Genomic DNA, 19,819 nt, shown 5'->3' on the forward strand with positions numbered 1-19,819 from the left:
TCTGAGCTGCACTGATTTCACATGGAGAAGCTTGAGGGTTTTTATGTTTTATTGATTTTTTTTTTGGTTTTGTTTTATTTGCTTGTTTGTTGGGGGTACTGTGCTTTACAATTTTGCAACCCTGTCCATGAGCTGGTTGCATGAACGCAATAGTCCCTCACCGCCTTCCTCCCCAGAGAGCTCCTTCCCCTCCCCTATTCTCTCAGGAGCCCCTCTGCCTCTTCCCCCACCAACACCCCCACAGCCCACTGCCATGGTAAGCTCTCCACTCTGTATTTTTGTTCTGTTGTTTTCGTTTTGTGTTTGGGGGCCCACATCCGGAGGTGCTCAGGGGACCGGCTGCGGTTGGTACCTGCAGGCACGTGCCAAGCCAGCGCCTTACCCACTGCACTATCTCTCTGGCCCCTAAGCTTCTGCTCCGAAGACCAATTCTTAGAGTCTGTAGCTTTTTTTTTTTTATTATTTTGGGTCACACCCGGTGATGCACAGGGAGTCACTTCTGGCTCCACACTCAGGAATTACCCCTGGCTGTGCTTGGGGGACCATATGGGATGCTGGGAATCGAACCCGAGTAGGCAGCGTGCAAGGCAAACGCCCTACCCGCTGTGCTATCGCTCCAGCCCCAAGTCTGTGGCTTTGAGCCTCTCGTTCTCCCCCTCCTCTGATTCCTTGTGCCCCACCTGTGAAGGAGACGGCTCTGGGTCTGTCTCTACTCATCTGCCTGGCTTCACTCAGCACGATGCGCACACCAGGATTTGGTCTGTTTATAGTTGGGGGACTCTCCATGGTGCCAAGAAGGGGACCCAAGGCTCTGCCCCGCACTTAGAGGTTCCATTAATTTTTGTTGCTGTTGTGCTGGGACGTTAGGTAGGGGCTACTCCTGGTTCTGTGCTTGAGCATGCACCATGGGACGCCCGGTCTCCTCACCGTGAAGCCCACGTTGCATGCGCACCGCCTCGAGGAATGTCTCCAGCCCGGGGTCCATTCACTGTTATAAGACAAGTTCTGACCTGCTCAGGGGGCTGTTCCATGCCCCGCGGCGGAGGGAAGAGCACGGAAACAAAAGCTGGTGTCCCCTCGGACTCAGCCAGGATTGGGGATGGACAAGGGTCTGGGGAAGCCATCCGCAATTCTACCAGCTGGGGCCAAACTCCCAGCAGGAGCAGCCAAAGGTTCTTGGGATTCTGAAGACCAAAGGGCTTCCTTGGAGAGCGTCACCAGAACATGCCTTTGAGACAGAAAGTCTCAGATGTGACTTACAACTGGCTCCCAAGAAGGCATGAACCCCCAGAGGCAGCTGGTCCCCCCCCACCCCAGGAAGCTTCCTGGGATGAAGCCGGGGCTAGCTTCTCTAGGCCAGATACCTCCCAAGATTTTGGAAAGGAGAACCTCCTAAGAATCAGGGTAGAGGTGCTGGAGCGATAGCACAGCGGGTGGGGCGTTTGCCTTGCACGCGGCCAACCCAGGTTCGATTCCCAGCATCCCGTATGGTCCCCTGAGTACTGCCAGGAGTAATTCCTGCGTGCATGAGCCAGGAGTAACCCCTGTGTATTGCCGGGTGTGACCCAAAAAAAAAAAAAAAAAAGAATCAAGGTAGAGAACCAACCTTGCACGTGTGAAGTGCTGGGTTTCATCCCTCGCTCTGCAGATTAAAAAAAAAAAATAGTGTGGACTTATTTTGGCCCACGCTGTATGAATGGCTGGAATTTTACCAAAACAAAATTTCACACCCAGAGCGCACAATGGGGACTAAGTTAAGGAGACCACAGGGCATCAACACAGCCCTGATTGCAACAGCGCGGCTTCTTGCAGTCTGCCTGCACGAGTGAGCACCGTCCACACCACTGTTCCCGGGGCCGCAATTCTGGAATAACCTGCTCCAGCAGACGTGCCCGGGCTGGGGTTCTGCTCCGTGATGCCCTCACCTACACAAGGCGAGGCCCTTCCTCTGGGGTCTGGCCCCCACCGCCGGGGAGCCATGGTGAACAATGGAATGAAGCAGGCCAGGATGCAAGCAATGGAATGAAACTGACCCAGCCGGAGGCTACATTCCAGCACTGAGCCGGGCCCCCGGGGAGCCCCTCGTGCACCGAGGTCACCCACTGTGGCCCAAATCTCCTGCTATCTTCAGTGCACGTGTGGGACCAGCCTCAGTGTCGGGCCTTGATTCTTCTCCAAGTCACGCTGAGGGAAGGAGGGCAGGAGGCGAGTGTGTGTGCACCTGGGGGCATCGTGGGAGTGTGGGGCATTTCTGGCTGAAATTTTTTTTTTTTTGCTTTTTGGGTCACACCCAGCAATGCACAGGGGTTACTCCTGGCTCATGCACTCAGGAATTACCCTTGGCGGTGCTCAGGGGACCATATGGGATGATGGGATTCGAACCCGGGTTGGCTGCGTGCAAGGCAAACACCCTACCTGTTGTGCTATCACTCCAGCCCCTCTGGCTGATTTTTAAATTCTCTCGATTTGACGTAGACTCCCGCAGGTCTCTGATTGTAAAAACTTACTACGAGGCTAGATTCAGTGTACGGGGTGAAGGGGATTGCCTCGCACCCCTGCCCACCCCAGTTGGATCCCCTGAAATAGATATGGTTCCCCAGCTCAGGAATGATGCCTGAGCACGGAGCCAGGGGTAGCCCATGAACACCGCTGGGTGTCACAAAACTGAGTGTAGCACTGTCGTCGAGCTGTTCATCGATTTGCTCGAGCGGGCACCAGTAACATCTCCATCGGGAGACTTGTTACTGTTCTTGGCATATGGAATATGCCACAGGGAGCTTGCCAGGCTCTGCCATGCGGGCAGGATACTCTCGGCAGCTTGCCTAAATAATAAATAAAAGTAAAACTTGCCACAGTGCCAGTGCCCAGGGCTGGTGCTTTGGTACTCTGGAGGTGGTGAGATACATCTGAAGAGGTGTCTGCCTGTGCTCCTAAAACAGGGTTTGATTAGTGGATGTTACCACAGTCAAAAAATCGTAAATAGAAAGCCCTAAGAGATAGTACAGCGGGTAAGGGGCTTGCCTCGCATATGGCTGGCCTGGGTTCGAGCCCCTGCACCATAGAAGATGCACCAAGCAGTGCCAGGAGTGATCTAGGAACGCAGAGCCAGCAGGAATCCCTGAGCACTGCAGGTGTGCCCCTGGCCCCCCACCCCAAATAAACAAGTATATGTATATTTAATGGCGTTCAGTTTCTGTTGTGTGGTTTTTGCCAGGGTTTGGGTTGGGGCATGGTTCGAGGCCCACATATGGCAGGGCTGGTACCCTTAGCGGAGCTAAGGCCTCGCACAAGCAGACCATATCCTCTCCCCAGCCCCATCATTTCAAAGATGACTTTCCCGGCCAGAAAGACAGTCTGGCAGGCTGGGCGCTTCTCAGCATGTAGCGGACCGCAGTTCCATTGCCGGCACCCCGTAGGTCCCCTGAGCCCTCCCAGGAGCCATTCCTGAGCACAGAGCCAGGAGTTCTGAGCCGAGGTGAGGTGTGCCCCACCCCCAAACAAACAAAATGAACGACTTTCCACAGAAAGTTCATGCCTCTGGGTCGTCTGTATTGGGTGGCAGGGAGTGTCACTACCAAGCCATGCTCAGGCAGCTGAGAGCCACTTCCGGTTGGGGCTGGCATCTCTAGGCCAGATACCTCCCAAGATTTTGGAAAGGAGAAAGAACCTCCTGAGCATCAGGGTAGAGAACCAACCTTGCACATACGTGTGCTGCAAATTAAAAAAAAAAAAAAAAAAGATAGTACCCGCTGTACTATCTCTTAGGACTTTCTATTTATGATTTTTTGATTGAGGTAACATCCGCTAATCAAACCCTATTTTAGGAGCTCAGGCGGACACCTCTTCAGATGTATCTTACCTCACCCTGCTGATTTTAAATGAAAAAAAAAAAAGTGTGGACTTAGTTTGCCCCACACTGTATGAATGGCTGGAATTTTACCGAAACAAAATTTCATACCCAGAGCTTAGCACGATGAGTACTAAGTTAGGGAGACCACAGGGCATCTACACAGCCTTGATGGCAACGGTGCGGCCTCGCTGGCTGGCAGTTCAGGGCTAGAATACGGTGTTACTTGGGCTCTGCCGCATTTGAGGGCTCCCGGGAGGGGCCGTGGGTACCCAGCACTGAAGCAGGGGCTGTCCCCTAGGGTGGCAGCCATGCACCCTAGGGTGGCAGCCATGCACCCTAACCCCTGACCCTTGACAGAGTTGATCAAAATTGTGAAATGAAGGGCCAGAGAAATGAAGGCACCGTGCTTGCCTGCAAGAGGCAGACCCAGGTTCGATCCCCAGTACCCCTTATCGTCCCCTGGGCCCCGTTAGGAAGAATCTTTGAGCACAGAGCCAGGAGTAAGCTCTGAGCACTGCTGGATGTGAGCCCCAAACCACCAGAAATTTGTGAAATTTGTTGGAAATTTGTTTTGTTTTGTTTTGTTGGGCTTTGGGGTCACGCCCAGTGATACTCAGGGCTCACTCCCGGCTCTCCACTCAGGAATTACTCCTGGTGGTGCTCGGGGGACCAAGTGGGATGCTGGGGATCGAACCCAGGTCGGCCGCGTGCCAGGCAAACGCCCTCCCTGCTGTGCTACCGCTCCGGCCCGAGGGGGGTATTGCCCTAGGGGGAGACTCATGCGTCCCTCAGTGCTGGTGCTGAGTACCTGGACTGGGCGGATGATGGGAACAAGCCTCACCATCCAGTGCTCCGCTCGGGGAGACCCCGAGGGAGACTGAAGAGGTTTGCAGCTGGACGAGGGAGAAGGTGGGGCCTGCCTTGCCCAGCTGGGAAGTGTGGCCAGGTGTGTACCTTGGGTTTCCAGGCGGCGAGCAGCATGAGCGGTAGGGGCGGTAGGGGGGAGGCGCGGCTCAGTCCCCCACAGTCAAGCCACTCGGGAGCCTTGGCGCTCAGCACCACAAACCCGACACAATTATCAGAGTCTGAAGAGGCCCTCGGGCACCCAGCAGCTGTCACGCAGCCTCTGACAATCACAGATTCGGGGGCTTCCTGACCTTGGTCCATCCAATTCTTGGTAAAATGTCATTAAGAAAAACTCAAGAGCAACGCGGCCCGGAAAATGCTCCGGACCCGAATTGGGGCCAACAACACCAGGGAGCCGGAAGGAGGAAGTGCAGCCTGCACACCTTCTCCAGATGGAGCCCTGGCGACACTGAGCAGCAACTAACACGGCTCCGGGATTCGGGACTGGGACACATCTGAGCCGCGCGACCTTTTCTAAAACCTGAAAACATACAATCTTTTAATGGAAAACTAATTATCAAATGCTTCCTTATTAGGGTTATCTTGTTTGGGGGTATAACTCCCACACAATAGTGAGTTTTGTATTGAAATATGGAACGTAATCAAGGTGAAGAGAAAATGAAGTGAAATTCATCAGTTATACAGTTGGGGTGGGGGGCGGAGGGTATACCGGGGATTTTGGTGATGGAATATGGGCACTGGTGAAGGGATGGTGTTTGAATATGGTATAACTGAGACATAAACCTGAGAACTCTGTAACTTTCCACATGGTGATAAAATAAAATTAATTAATTAATTAATTAAAAAAAGAAAAACTCAATACCTCTACTGCAAACCCCGACACCCAAAGGGAGAGAGAACAAAAGGGAATGCCCTGCCGCTGAGGCGGGGTGGGGGTGGGGGGTGGGGAATGGGGTGGGGGTGGTGGGAGGGATACTGGGACCCCTGGTGGTGGAGAATGGGCACTGGTGGAGAGACGGCTACTGGGTCATTGTATGACTGAAACTGCAAATTGGAAACTTTGTAAGTGTGTAACTGTACCTCTTTGTAAGTATGTAACTATCTGACGGTGATTCACTAATAAAAATAATAAAAACAGGCGGGGGTGCTGGAGAGACGGCACATGGGGTGTTAAGGTCCTGGCGTTGCCGGTGGCCAACCAGAGTTCCGCCTATGACGCCCTGGCACTGGCAGGGTGACTCCGGAACACAGCCTGAAGGCCTGGGCACAAGCAGCTGTGACTCACTCCTCCTCCCCACACCCCAACGCTGGGGAATGTATGGAGATCGTACAATGTAACACGCTTGCCTTGCACACAGCCCGCAGTGGTTGGCACTGGGGGTGATCCCTCGGCACAGAGCCGAGGGTAAGTCCCTCGCAGAGCCCCGCGTGCTCACCCCACCAGCACAGCAACCTGCAACGGCGTCTGCAAACATCAAAGAAAGGAAACGGGCTGGAAAGACAGCTCCGAGGGCTGGAGCACAGCATTCCTGTGTGCGCGAGCCGGGCACTGCACGGTCCCCTGAGCACTGGAGGGTGGCCTTGGTCGCCCCCACACAGCCGGGTCTCCGCAGTGAAGAGTCTGCACCAGTTGGCCCAGTTCCCCCAGGAGTGGCACTGCTTGGGGGGGCGGGGGGACGGGGAGGGGCACACACCATTCACAAGCCCTTGCTGATTAGTACAGCGGTCTGGAGCTTCGCTTTGACTGGGCCCAACCTGGGTTTAATTCCCAGCACCCCCCAAGCCCCTTGAGCCCGTCAGGGGTGAGCCCCGAGCACAGAGCTGGGTGTGGCCCAAGACACAAAACTCAATTAAAAATAAGGGTTTGCAGGGTCAGAGTGATAGTACAGTGAGTGGGGAGTTTGCCTGGCACGTGGCCGACCCAGGCTCAATCCCTGGCATCTATATGGCCGCTCCTGCACCGCTAGGAGTAATTCTGAGTGCAGAGCCAGGAGTAACCCCTGAGCATCGCTGGGTGTGACCCAAAAAGAAAAAAGAAATTAGGAGGTTGGAGGGAGTACAGCTGGTGGGACACTTGCTTTGCAGGGGGGCTGGCTGACCCAGGTTTGATCTCCGGCATCCCATACAGTCCCCTGAGCCCCAGCAGGAGCAAGCCCTAGTAGGCAGAGCCCAGAAGAAGCCCCGAGAACCACCTGGAGTGGCCCGCAAAACAGAATACAAGAGTCGCTCTCCCCCTCTCTGCCCTGGGGAGGCGGCCGTCAGCAGAGCAGCACGGGAGCTTATTGGCCCACGGGCCTTGACACGGAGGGGACCTGGCTCTCAACTCCTCGGTGCGGGTGGGACGAGGGGGAGAGCTGGCTCCTCCCACAGGGTGGGACCCTCAGCCCTGGCCCCTAAGCAGAGGCGTCTCAGGGGTCCAGCCCAGCACGTGATGCCAACCCACAGCCACGGGGAGACCTGAACCCTAAGCCCCCAAAGGCGAGCCCCTGGAAGGGGAGACAGCCCGCCCCCCCACTTCCTGCACAGCCGCGTGGGCTGTGGTGGGTGTTGAGGGTAGGCTGGGGGGGTGGGGCGGGGAGGAGGTAGGGAATCATTTCAACAAAGCAAAGCCAACATGGTCAGATTCACAAAAGCACTTTTTATTGAGGGGGGAGGGGAGGGAGGGCAGGGGGTTGGGGGGCGCCCGCCTGAGAGGCTTACAATTCCCAGAGTGGCTCTCGCGCCACTCTTCACTTCCTAGATTGGAACCAGAAACGTCTGCGGTGACTTCCTCAGCCAGACGGGAAGGAGGCTTCGAACCCACGGACCCTGTCCTCTGACCCCATCCCCAGGAGTGTGGGGGGGTGAGGGAGGGGTGCAGGAGGCCGAGCAGCATAGAGGGACCCCTGGCCACATGGCCTTGATGTGGGGCGGGGGGGAGGACGGGGCAGGAGGAGAGGCAGCTGGCCACCAGGGACGGGGCGGGCACGGCGGCTTCAGAACTCGATGGTGAAGGGGTAATTCCGGTGCGAGGTGCAGCTGTGGGGACACAGACCCGTCAGCAGGGGGATTCCTCCACGGACACCGGGTGGGAGGGGGCAGAAACAGCCGCTCTGCCAGCCACTCCCCCCTCCTCCTCTGCCCCAAGCGCCCAGTGCTATGCCCCGGGGTGCTGGACGCCACGCCCGGTGCCCGATCCTATGTTACTCCCTTCACGTGCCACCCCACCGCCCTGCCCTCTCCCGGCTTGCCCGGTGCAGCCCCGGGGGAATGGGTCTGGGTCTGAGCACGGGGCCCAGCTCTGCCCACTCGCCATTCCCGGGTGGGGTGCCTCCCGACCCCGTTAGCAAGTTCCGCGGGGAGACTGGCTTCAAGGGAGAGGGGAGTGGCCCGGCCAGAGCGCGGAGAACGCGGGCACAGAGGGCCACAGGGTCCGTTCCCTACAACTCCCCCCGGCCCTCCCACCCCGGCAGTGGCCCTGAGCCCCAGCGAGGGGCTGAGGATCCCTGCAAACAGCAGAGGGACAGGCTGGGGGCAGAAGGCGGTGGTCCTGGCCCAAGGCTGGTTTTTTTTTTTTTTTTGCTTTTTTGGGTCACACCCGGTGATGCACAGGGGTTACTCCTGGCAGTGCTCAGGGGACCATATGAGATGCTAGGAATCGAACCGGGGTCGCCCGCATGCAAGGCAAACGCCCTCCCCGCTGTACTATCGCCCCAGCCCCTCCGGGCCCAAGGTGGGTTCCACGCCCCGCCCCCGCCCAAGCGGGGCCTGAGGGGCGTGGCCAAGAAGGGGAAGTGATGCAACTTATAAAGACCGTGTTGGGTTGGGGGGAGAGGGGGACCCGACGAGGACCCGGAGTCTGACTCTGATGTTGAGACACTCAAGTTCCCCGCGCCCTTTTCTTCTTGCACTGCATCCCCCTAAGCCTGAAGGTCAGGCTCAACGGCCACCTAGCCCCAGGTGCCCCTGGCAAAAAGGTAACGGAAATGCAGGAGAAAGTTCCCGAGGGGCCCGACCCGGGCTCCCCAGCAGCTAGAGGACGTGCTTAGCGCTGCCTGCGCACAGCTGCGGCTCCCAAGGCTGGGGGGGGGGGAGGGCGGGGTCTGTGGGTGCAGGGGATGGGCCAGACCCTCCCCCGCCGCAGGGGGCCAGAGCAAGGAGCTCCAGGAATCAAGGGCTGAGGTGCGCGCAGGTAAAGACGCAACCTTGTGAATGAGTCACTTCTCTCCCCCACCCCACGCCCCTTAGATCCAAAACAGCGTTCAGGGGGGCTCAGGGTCACCGACCCGTGAACACAAACAAGGGCAGGAGAAAGAGCCCTGGCTTGGGGCTGCCTGCCGGGGACTTAACTTTCATTTTTTTCCTTTTCTTTTTTCTAGGTTTTGGGCCACACCTGCCGGTGCTCAGGGCTTAGTCCTGGCTCTGAGCTCAGCTCTCACCCCTAGCAGTGCTCAGGGGACCATATGGGGTGGCGGGGATCGAACTCACGTGAGCCTGACACTCTGTTACTATTTCTCCACGCCCCAATGCCAGTGACGGTATAAAAAGTAAAAAAAATTCAATTAAAAAATTTTTAAAAAGCTCCCGAGGTGGCTTCTGTGGAATGAGAGGTTGCAAGAGCAAGCCTGGGGCGGGGGGCGCCACCCACGGGTCTAAGAGCCACTCCCAGGGAGACAGACAGACACACCAAGGAGGGCAGAGGGCAGGGCGGTGCCAGTCCACTGTGGTCAGTGGAGTCTCCTGGGTGGGGACAACGCCGGCCCACCCACAGCTGACCAGGACACTGCCGGGGACCGCACCAGCTCCTTTGGGGACCCAGGAGCCGCCCGGGGCCTGCGGGAGCCTCTCGGGGTGTCTCTGCCTTCCAGCCCCTGGCCAGCGGCACCCACCAGCTCCTGAGACTTGGATCTGGGCTAGGGTGCAAGAGGGGCGGCCGCTGCCCGGGGACTCCCACCCTCTGAGTGGACACGGATAGCCCAGGGCCTTTCCCTCGGGCTCACTGGCCGGAACTCCCACCCGGGCAGAGGCGGCGGCGGCGGCTGCTGCGCGGGGACCCTCATCCAGGGCGGCGTCCAGCCAGGGGCGGGGGGCGGGGCTCGCTCACCTCACCAGGGCGCAGACCCTCCAGTTGCGGTTGAAGCTCAGCAAGGTGTTCACCTCCTCGGGGCTCAGCTCGAAGTCGAACACCTGCAAGGAGGCCGCGGGGGCCGCGCTGCTGAGGGGTTCCCGCACCACCCTAGGGGGCCCCAGGGGGTCGACCCGCGCGGGTGGGCGACCGAGGAATCCCCCCATCGACGCACGGCAGCTGGCGCGACATCTGCTTTATCCCCAACTCCCAGAGGCTCGGGGTGCCCCACCCCGCCACCCCGAGAACGAGCCGGGCGAGAGCGGCGCTCACTGCACAAGGCCAGCGGGACGCGACCCTCCGGCTGCGAACCCCCCCCCCAGTCCCTCCCACCGAGTCTATAACATCCGGGCATGCGCAGCAGGAGCCGCTCCGTTCCCGGCCCTCCCCAGGGCGGGAACATGGCCTGGGCGGGGTGGGGGAAGGGGACCCCGCCCTGCCAGCGGCCAGTGGGGCCAGGGTGAAGACATGAGGTCCCAGAGGCAGGAAAGAGGGGGGCAGAATCCCATGCCAGCGAGGGAGACACCCGCCCACTCCAGGTCAGCCCAGGCCCGTTCCCTGCCCTGGACGACGCTAAGCACCGGGCCCCCTTCCCGCATGACGTTTCGCATTTGGTGACAGCTCCTGAAAACGGCTTAACAGCCCAGACATTCTTGGGGCCCCCTGGGCACCCCCCACCCAGTAATATGCCTCCTGCTGCATCCTCACGGGGCTCCCTGCAGCTGGGCCTTGAGGGCTGGGAGAGAGGGGCCCCACCCACCCACAGCCCGCGGGGAGGAGAAGCCACACGCCCCCACCCACCCCGCCCCCACCCCTACCCACCGCCGCGGGTCTCACCTTGAAGTTCTCAGCTATGCGTTCGGGCGTCACGGACTTGGGGATGACGATCAGGTTCCTCTGCATCGGGAAGCGGATGAGCACCTGGGACGGGAGGAGCCGGGGCGGGTGTTGGCCAGAGGCCAGAGCTGCTGGACACCCAGACGCAGAGACGGGAGGGTCCCCCCCATACCCCCCCCCCCCGCAATGGGCAGGCGTCCCTGCCCGGGGGCATCCCGAGCCTGCAGGCCCCTGCCAGGGACCCCACCCGAGGCTGATTTCCTGGAAGGCCGGTCTACCTGGGCCGTGGTTTTCTTGTGCCGGGCCGCGATCTCTTTGATCCTGGGGTCCTCCAGCAGGGAGGGGTCCTCGGGCTTGGCCCTGGACACAGAGATGGGGCTGCATGAGCAGGCTAGCAACACCCCCAGCGGGGAGCCCCCAGGCCCGTGGCCTCCTGGGAAGCTGGCCAGAGCCCGAGCCCGCCCCTGCAGGCTGCAGAGCTCTGGCGAGCAGCGGTCCTGCTTCTGGAAACGCCCGGCAGCCAGGCTGGTAGAGGGGAGGCTCAGCAGGGTCCCGGGGCAGTGCCAGGGGGCACGTCCCTTCCTGCCCACAAAGTCCCTTCCCGGGGCTGTTTCTCGTCGTGCCCAGTGCTGGGAGGACTCGCACCAGGGCCTGTCGGGTGAGCCGAGGGGGCTGTAGGCGGTGACGGCGATGCCTTTGGACTGGCAGTATTGGATCAGCTTCTCCTGGGTGAGGTAGGGGTGGCACTCGATCTGCGGGGGCAAGCAGGCGGCACTGTGGGCCCGGCCCCGGGATGGGGGACGCCCGGGGGCTTTCCCCAGAAGCATCTGTCTCTTCCCTCCCCGCAGAACCCACTTTCATCCCGTCCGGGACCTCTAGGGATTGCTAACCGCCCTCTTGTTTCCCAGAGCCCGTCCTTGGCCTGGACACAGATGGGCCGGCCCCTGATGACGCACCTCCGGGCCCTTTATCAGCTGGCAGGGGGCTGAAAAGCTCAGTTCCTTTTTACACTAATCAGAGTCGTCACAAGCCTGGGCCAAGGCCTCCCTCCCCTGCTCTTCCTACTTTGATCCCCCGCCAGGTCACTTTTCTTTCTTTCTTTTTTTGCGCATCATGATATGAATCAGGCTTCTACATAGATGAGAAGCAACAGGGGGCCCTTGAAGCAAAGGCGTCAAGTCAAGGGCACTCCTGATACAGGGTGTCCAGGAAGGAGAGCCCCGAATACCCAAACCAGAGCCAACAACACTGAAATTGCAAGACCCACATTTTTTTTTAAAAATTTGTTTGTTTGCTTTTGGGGTCACACCCGGCGATGCACAGGGGTTACTCCTGGCTCTGCACTCAGGAATCACCCCTGGTGGTGCTCAGGGGACCACATGGGATGCTGGGAATCGAACCCAGGTCGGCCGTGTACAAGGCAAATGCCCTACCCACTGTGCTATCGCTCCAGCCCCAAGACCCACATTTTAATAGCCAGGTTTAAAAATGTTCCACCAAGAGGGCAGACTGGGGCTAGGCAGGGGCGGGGGAATGGGGGTCTGGGGGAGGAGAGGGGTCCTGGGAACGCCGGTGGAGGGAGGCTGACACTGGTGGCGGGATGGGTGATGGAACACGACGTGTCAAAAAAAACAAATGTGGATAACTCTGAAATACATGGCGCTTGAACAAAATAAAATTGGGGGGTGGGAGGGTATAATAAAATAAAATAAATAAGTCAGGTCTCTGCTAGTGCTGGGGGACCTGTCTCCGGACTGCTCCCCGCGGGGGACAGGGACGAGCAGTGACCCCGGGGCTTACCTGGTTCACCGCCGGCTTGTACTTCAGGCCAGGTTTGTTCAGGATCTTCTCGATCTGCAGGTGGTTGAAGTTGGAGATTCCGATGGCTTTCACCAGCCCTTCGTCCACCAGCTCTTCCATGGCCTGGAGACAAGCAGGAGGGTCTGCGTGCTGCCCACCGGGGTCCCCTCCGGGGGCGGCCGGCTCGACAGGCCCCCGCTGGATCGGACTTCCGCGAAGCCGGCACGGAAGAGCAGGGCTGGCCTGCGGGGGCCGGGGAGGGCAGGGGCAGGGGCAGCGGCCTCACCGTCCACGTGTCCACGAAGTCCGTCTCACAGGGAATCACTTTGCCGTCCCCATCGAGCGGGAAAAACTCCTTGGCGGGCTGTCAGGACACACAACACACAGACACACACAGACACAGACACACACACACACACCACACGCAGAGTCAGTGTTGACCCTTCCAGAGCCCTGAAGACAGTGCCAGGAGCCCTGGGCGTCTAAAGATGACCACGGGCACATCCGGGAGCAGGCAGGGACAAGGAGGGCGGGCTTCCACAGCCCCTGCTGCCCCCCAGCTCTGGTGAAGACACTGTGTGCGCCCCCTCGGGGAACCAGGATGTAAGATGTGGAGGCCCCCAGGAGGGATTCTCACAAGTAAATCCAGCCCCGACGCCCCGAGCTAACAAAGGCCCCCTGACAGCGAGCGCTATGTGCAGTGATCCCGGGGCCGGCGTCCCCCCTCCCCCCTCCCCTGACCCGGCCAACGGAGCAGAAGGCACAGAGGCCACAGCTAGAAGGCAGCAGGTGTGAGCCACCCCCCCCCCCCGCCCCCACTGTCCCGGCCCTACCTTGAAGCCGGTGGGCCAGTGGATCAGGTAGAGGTCCAGGTAGTCCAGCTTGAGGTCACTCAGCGTCTTCTGGCATGCGCCCCTCACCAGGTTTTTCTCGTGGTACGTGCACCACAGCTGCAGCCGGGGTGGGGGGGAGGGGGGGAGGGGAGCAGGGAACGAGGCCGTCACACACACCCATTCTGGGGCACAAGGTGACGTCCCCTCCCGTGAGGCTGCACGCCCTGGCAGGGCCTCTCAGCTGGGGGGGAGGGCGCGGGCGTGGGGCGTGACCCGTCCCACAGAGGGTCCCGGGTCACAGGAACCGCTCAGAGGCGGGGAGGCCGCAGAAACCACCCCACGGCCTCCTGGCTGGTCCTCCTGGAGCCCGGCCCCTGTCTCGGCTGCAGGACCAACTCCCCGGGCAGGGAGGGTCGACCACCACCCCCGCCTTGGCGGCCGGGGTTGCTGACTCTCGGGCCCCCCCCACGGAGGACCTTGGGGCACCAGCGGCCCCCGAGGGGGCCCCCAGGGGCGCGCCCCGCTACCTTGCTGACGATGAAGAGGTCCTCCCGCTTCACCACCTTCTGCTGGATCTTCTCCTGGATGGCCCCGCCCACCTCGTTCTCGTTCTGGTAGACGTGGGCGCAGTCGATGTGGCGGTACCCGACGTCGATGGCCGCCTTCACCGCCTCCGCCACCTTGCCCGGGGGGGACTGCGTGCAGGGGGAGGGCAGGGGGTGGGGGGACAGACAGACAGGGACCCGAGGTTAGCAGGTGAGCCGGAAGAGGAGTGTGAGCCCCGGTTTCCTTCCAGAAGGTTCCAGAGTCAAACACAGGTGCTGGGGGCGAGGGGCGGGCAGAGGAGCTTCCTGAGACCCCCCACGACCGCCCGCTTCCCCCAGCGGGGACAGGCCAAATAGCACCTTGCCTCTCACGCCGCAGCCCCTCGACCACAGCACATGGCAGCCACCCCCCCACACACCGACCCACACACACAAACACACACACACACACACACACACACACACACACACACACACACACACACACACACTCTCCTGGACTCTTGTCCCCAGGACAGGGCAGGGGCCATGGCCTTTGAGGACCTTGAAATCTCGGCCGTCATCTGCCCGCACCCCACGGGGTCTGTGACCTCGGCGGGGGCCTGGCCCCAGCCACCCCCCTGCGCCCACGCTGACGGCGACCGTCGCTTCGTGTGTGTCATTCCAGGACGTTTATCGCGGAAGCTTCAAGGCCTTCCATTCTCACTGTGCAAGAGGAAGAGCGCGGTGGGGGGTGGGGGTGGGGTGCAGGGGTGCAGACAGGGGCCCCGCGAGGAGAGGGAGCGAGGAGGGGCCTGTGAGTGCCCTCTGAGTGGGCCGCACCCACAGCAGTGCCCAGGCGGGCGGCGCGGACGCTTCCCTCCCTCTGGCTCTACTTGCTTGCCCCCTCCCCCCTCCCCCCTCCCCCCCAGCCTAGCTGCTACTGCAGCTGTTGCTCTTTCGCAGCCAGCTGTGGAGGGCAGGAGAAGCGGGTTGGCACAGCCCGTTTTCCCCTGCCGTCACACACGCCAGCGGCCTCGCTGGGCCACTTCCTACTCTTTCCCATCCTACTCTGATCCGTCGGCTCGGACGCATGCGCCGTCAGCAGGCCTTTCACTTCTGACCCAACTCACTGCTCAGGATGTATTATTCCAAGGACCGACAAATTGGGGTAGAATCTTCTGGAAGAGGAGCTGGCACGCTTCCTCCCGGGAGACAGGGAGACTCTCACTGATGGGCCCCTCAGCCCCCCCGGGAGCGGAGACGGGGCATCCCCCCCTGACACCCCCGTTTCCCAGGAGGTGCGGGCGGTGAACATCGGACCTTTGGGGACCCGGCAGCATCTGTCCCTGCTCCACTGTCAGCAGTTCCACTCGGCGGTGGCCGAGAGGGACCTAGCTGGGCCGTTCACTCTGACGCTCTCCAAGCCATGCTCAGTCCGCACCCCTGGGAGACGCCCCCCCCCCCCCACTCCAGGAGAGAACGCTGCTGAGTGCAGTGCACGGGGTGACCAGCGTGACCCTGGTAGGCGACACTAAACGTGCCTCCCCGTGTTCAAGAAGTCTAGCTGCGCCCCCTCCCCCCCCCCCCCCACACACACGCCCTCCCACGCACCTACCTGGCTTCCAGCCCGCGGGCCCAAGCTCAGTTTCCAGATTCATCTCGTCAACCCCAGTCTCCAATCAGAGAGCCGGGGGATGCGGAATCTTTCCCGGCCGCCTTATCACAGGAGCACACGGGGCTACTACTGGGCAGCTCGCAACTGGCTCTGACCACAGACAAACGCTCACATGGGGATCACCTCCCCCAGCTCCCTGTGCCACCTGCGCCCGCCCGAGGATGCCAGAGGAGGGAGGGCCAGACCAATTGCAGGGCAGGGGGTAATTCAATCTCTCATGGCCAGCCGAGGCCTGGAGCGGGGGAAAAGGAGGGACCTGACCCTCGGCAGGCCTGGGGCCGCTCCCCTCTTGTTTCACTTGGGACAAGTGACGGAAGTCTTGCGTGGGGCAATTCCCACCTCGGACAGTCTCTGCTTGGGAAAATATCGGAGGGTTTTTTTTTTTAGGTTTTTTGTTTTTCAGTCTTTCGATTTTTGTTTTTTAATTTTTTTGCTTTTGGGGTCACACCCGGCAATGCACAGGGGTTATTCCTGACTCATGCAGTCAGGAATTTCTCCTGGCAGTACTTGGGGGACCATATGGGATGCTGGGAATCGAACCTGGGTTGGCTGCGTGCAAGGCAAACGCCCTACCCGCTGTGCTATCACTCCAGCCCCAGTCTTTTGGGTTTTGGCAGGGACACACCCAGTGATGCTCAATGGTTACTTCTGGCTCTATGCTCAGGGATCACGCCTGGTGATGCTCGGAGAACCCTATGGGGGTGCTGAGGTATCAAAATGGGGTCAGCCAGGTGCAAGGCAAGTGCTCTAGCCCCATCATACAGTGTTAGAGGTGGTGACAGCAACCCCCACTCCCCAGACACCCCCCTCACTCTCTCTCTCTCTCTCTCACACACACACACACACACACACACATATACATTGACTTATGACTCTGCAAAGGGTATAAGGCCATAAATAGGCAGAGTCAAAGATATTTTAAAAACATTATCAAGGGCGAGGGGTGGACAAAACATGTCCGAGCTTCCTGGGTGGGGCAGGTGTGGAAAATGGGAAGGTGGAGAGACCAGGAAGGAATTTTAAGGACAGTTGCTGATGCCCCCCCGCCCCCCTTCTACAAGGCCAAGGACAGTCACGTGTTTCTGACCTTGGCCCCACTCACTGGAGGCCAGAGCAACAGTCCGGCAGGGAGGGCATCTGCCTTGCACACAGCTGACCTGGGTTCAACCCCCGGCACCCCCTGTGGTCCCCCAGCCCACCAGGAGTGCTCCCTGAGCACAAGGCCAGGAGTAAGTCCTGAGCACTTCCGGGTGTGCACCCACCCTCATCCCCAAAGAGGGATCTGTTGTAGGCTCAGGCACGATCCAACGAGGAGGCCGAGCCTTCTCAGCCACTCGGGGTCCAACTTGAGAAGCTCAGGGCAGTCCCGAGCAGTGCCCCCCTCCATGGCCGCACCCCCGCTCTGGTGTCACGGGGACCCCGGCACATGGTCTGCAGGCCACGTGGTGCCTGGTCCAGCCTGAGAAGACGTCTCAATCCACATGCTGGAGGAAAGGGGTTCGAGGATCACACACAGCGGGTGGGGCGTTTGCCTTGCACGCGGCCCACCGGGTTTGATCTCCGGCATCCCCTATGGTCTCCCCAGCAGAGCCAGAAGTAACCCCTGAGCATCACTGGGTGTGACCCAAAAAGAAAAAAAAAAAACAAACAAAAAATCACCTCATCTCCTCACTCCCCAGGCCAGAGCCTCTGATCATCTGAGCGCTCATTCGAGACAGGAGACACAGCCCCTGGGCAGCTGCCGGGCAGGCTGGAGATTAGTGCCACAGGGCAGAACAGGCTGTGAGGCCCATGCAACAGCCTCCACCAACCTCTCCCGCCCCAGCGAGTGACCGAAATCTAAGAGACCTTCTTGAACCGACTTCTACTCCTCCATGACCCTAGAGCAGTGGTTGTGAAACCCCAGGCACGAGGCAGGGCCACTGTTTCTGAAAGCACAAAAGACAACTGGAAAAACCTGGAAGGCAGTGCACTAGGTTAGTGGTGCCCAGTGGGACTCTTTTTTTTTTTGCTTTTTGGGTCACACCTGGCGATGCACAGGGGTTACTCCTGGCTCTGCACTCAGGAATTACTCCTGGCGGTGCTCAGGGGACCATATGGGATGCTGGGAATCGAACCGGGGTCGGCCGTGTGCAAGGCAAACACCCTACCCGCTGTGCTATTGCTCCAGCCCCCAGGGGCCCTTTTGCTCCAGTTATATGCCAACACTTGTGTGCCATGTCATTACAGGACTGGCTCTTTTGTTCCAGCCATTGCCTAAAGAAAAGACCCGCACAAGTGGAATTGGACTGTATCACGGTCATAATTCAATTACACTGGGCCAGAGAGACGGTCCATGCCCGTGGCCAACCCCCCATATACTGCCTGGTTTCCCCCTAGTTCTACGCACTTCAGTCTTTGAGCCCCCCCACATCTTTGCCTCATCACCTGGGTAGCACTTGGGAGCTGCCCCTCCCCCCACAACGATAATTTAATCACCCCCTGTGAGTGCAGTATTGGAAGGAAATCAAATTATGTAAAGTCTCTGGTCTCTCCTTATTCACCTTCCAGATAATCATTTTCTGATCGCAGGCATTAGGAGAAACACTAGCTGCTGCTTCATTTCAAACCAGGTTTGCCCTTGTTTCTTTTTATTTTTCTGGGTCGCCCACTCAGAGATGCTCAGGAATTACTCCTGGCAGTGCTCAGAGGGACCCTATAAGGTGCCAGGGTCCGAACCCAGGTCTGCTGAGTGCAAGGCAAGTAATCTACCCGCTCTGCCACTGTTTCTGGCCCTGCCCGTGTTTCCTGGCTTTCTCCTTCCGTGTCTATGGCCCCCCCAAAGCCCGCAGTGGATGCTCCTGCAGAAATCTGCTTTGCCTGAGGAGGGGGAGAAGGGATCACAGTGCGTATGGTCCTCTGAGCCCCACCAGGACAGTCGTGGCCCCCAAACAAGTGGTTTAAAAGTCTTCGGCAGCGGTGGTACAGTGGGTAGGGCCTCTTGCCTTGCCCGCAGCCAACCTATGTTCCATTCCCCAGGAAACCCAGGTGGTCGCCTGCAGGGGGATCCCAGAGCTCAGAGCCAGGAGGACGGCCTGAGCACCGCCGGGTGTGGCTCCAAAACCATCAACTAAAAAGTCTTGAGTCTGGCCCCGGCATGCATCCAGATTAGCCAATCCCGGGCTAGTTTTCACACCCCCGGGGCACCCCCGCCTGCTAACTGCTTTTGCATGAGCCCTAAAGACCCCCTGACTCCACCAGCGGTGGGATTCCGCCCAGGGTGGGGGATACGGAAAAGGGTGATTCCTGGGCACACTCGTGCGGCCTCCGGTTGGTTTCGGGATAGCCCCGAGAGCGAAGACCCCCGAACCCATGACATGCAAACTCTCCAGGGCGCAACAAGTTGCCGAAAGGGCGTGGAAGCTGGAGCAGAAGCTGGAGCGCCCCTCCCCACTTCACCTTTGGCTCCATCTCCCCGCTGCCTTCCCCGGAAGCCCCCCTCCCCGCCCTCCCCGTCCCCGGAAGCCCCCTTTCCCTCCCCATCCCCCCCGTCTCTGGCTTTCAGCAAAATGAAAGGCACGGTGAGGCCTGGGGGTCCAGCCACCGCGCCGGTGCAGCGTGGCCTCGCCCCCTCTCTCGCCCCCAAGACCGTACATACAAAGCCCGAGGGTCTCGGGCTGCAGGGCCAGGCTCGGGACCCCGCCTCTGCACCCGAGTTAGCCGGGACAATCCCCCCAAAAACGGCTCCTCCGAGGCCTGGCATACGCCGCACCGCGCCGCTCGGGGTCCCTCCTGGTCGTCTCCGCCCCCCACCACTCGCCTCGGGAGCGCAGGACCCTAAAGGAGTCGCCGAAAGGCGTCCTCGGGATACCTACCTTCCAGGTGCCCAACCCCAAGATGGGCATCTTGGCGCCAGTGTAGAGAGTGATGTGCTTAGCCATGACCGCTACCTTAGCCAGTCCCCGCTCAAGGACCATGCGGTTGCGGTGGCGGCGCCGGCGCCGACCTTTAAATAGCCGCTGCGCCCGCTCAAGGGGGCGGGTCCTGTGGGCGCGCGGCTGCCCGAAGGAGGCTTCTGATTGGCCGGGTCTCAACCAGGCCTCCTCGCCGCGTCAGCCCAGTGTCTCCTTGAGGACCCGTCGTCTCCCGCTAGGTCCTAGCGGGATCCGGCTTCTTCTGGCCGCCTGGACTCTTAAGTCCTGGCTGCGCGCGCGCGGCTGCTGAGATTTCTCTAACGGTGGGAACCAGGGCAACCACAATGGTTTTAGCAAAAGCAATAGACATCGCACACACAAATCAGCCGGAGAAGTGTTTCGGTACTTTTTTTTCCCCAGAGCACAAAAAGGT

At 60.0% G+C, this 19,819-nt stretch overlaps 1 protein-coding gene across 1 annotated transcript; it reads right to left on the bottom strand.

Moving 5' to 3' along the window:
• Positions 1-7,335: 7,335 nt before the first annotated feature.
• LOC101558060 (aldo-keto reductase family 1 member B1) lies at positions 7,336-19,506 on the bottom strand. Its single transcript, XM_004608250.2, has 10 exons — positions 19,348-19,506; positions 13,819-13,986; positions 13,292-13,408; positions 12,745-12,822; positions 12,459-12,581; positions 11,304-11,410; positions 10,937-11,018; positions 10,659-10,742; positions 9,801-9,883; positions 7,336-7,735 (listed from the first exon to the last, which is right to left on the bottom strand). Exons 1-10 carry the CDS (start codon positions 19,447-19,449, stop codon positions 7,693-7,695), a joined length of 987 nt encoding a protein of 328 aa, XP_004608307.2. The 5' UTR covers positions 19,450-19,506; the 3' UTR covers positions 7,336-7,692.
• Between the last annotated feature and the right edge of the window lie 313 nt (positions 19,507-19,819).

Source organism: Sorex araneus, chromosome 1 (assembly GCF_027595985.1).
Source record: "Sorex araneus isolate mSorAra2 chromosome 1, mSorAra2.pri, whole genome shotgun sequence".
In the NCBI taxonomy this organism is placed as follows: domain Eukaryota; kingdom Metazoa; phylum Chordata; class Mammalia; order Eulipotyphla; family Soricidae; genus Sorex; species Sorex araneus.

Coding starts and splice junctions, on each gene's coding strand:
- LOC101558060 (XM_004608250.2), bottom strand. CDS start 19,449: ATGGTCCTTGAGCGGGGACTGGCTAAGGTAGCGGTCATGGCTAAGCAC. Junction 12,823..13,291: donor ACTGGCCCACCGGCTTCAAG/GTAGGGCCGGGA, acceptor GTGTCCTGACAG/CCCGCCAAGGAGTTTTTCCC. Junction 11,411..12,458: donor ACAAGCCGGCGGTGAACCAG/GTAAGCCCCGGG, acceptor TTGCCCCCGCAG/ATCGAGTGCCACCCCTACCT.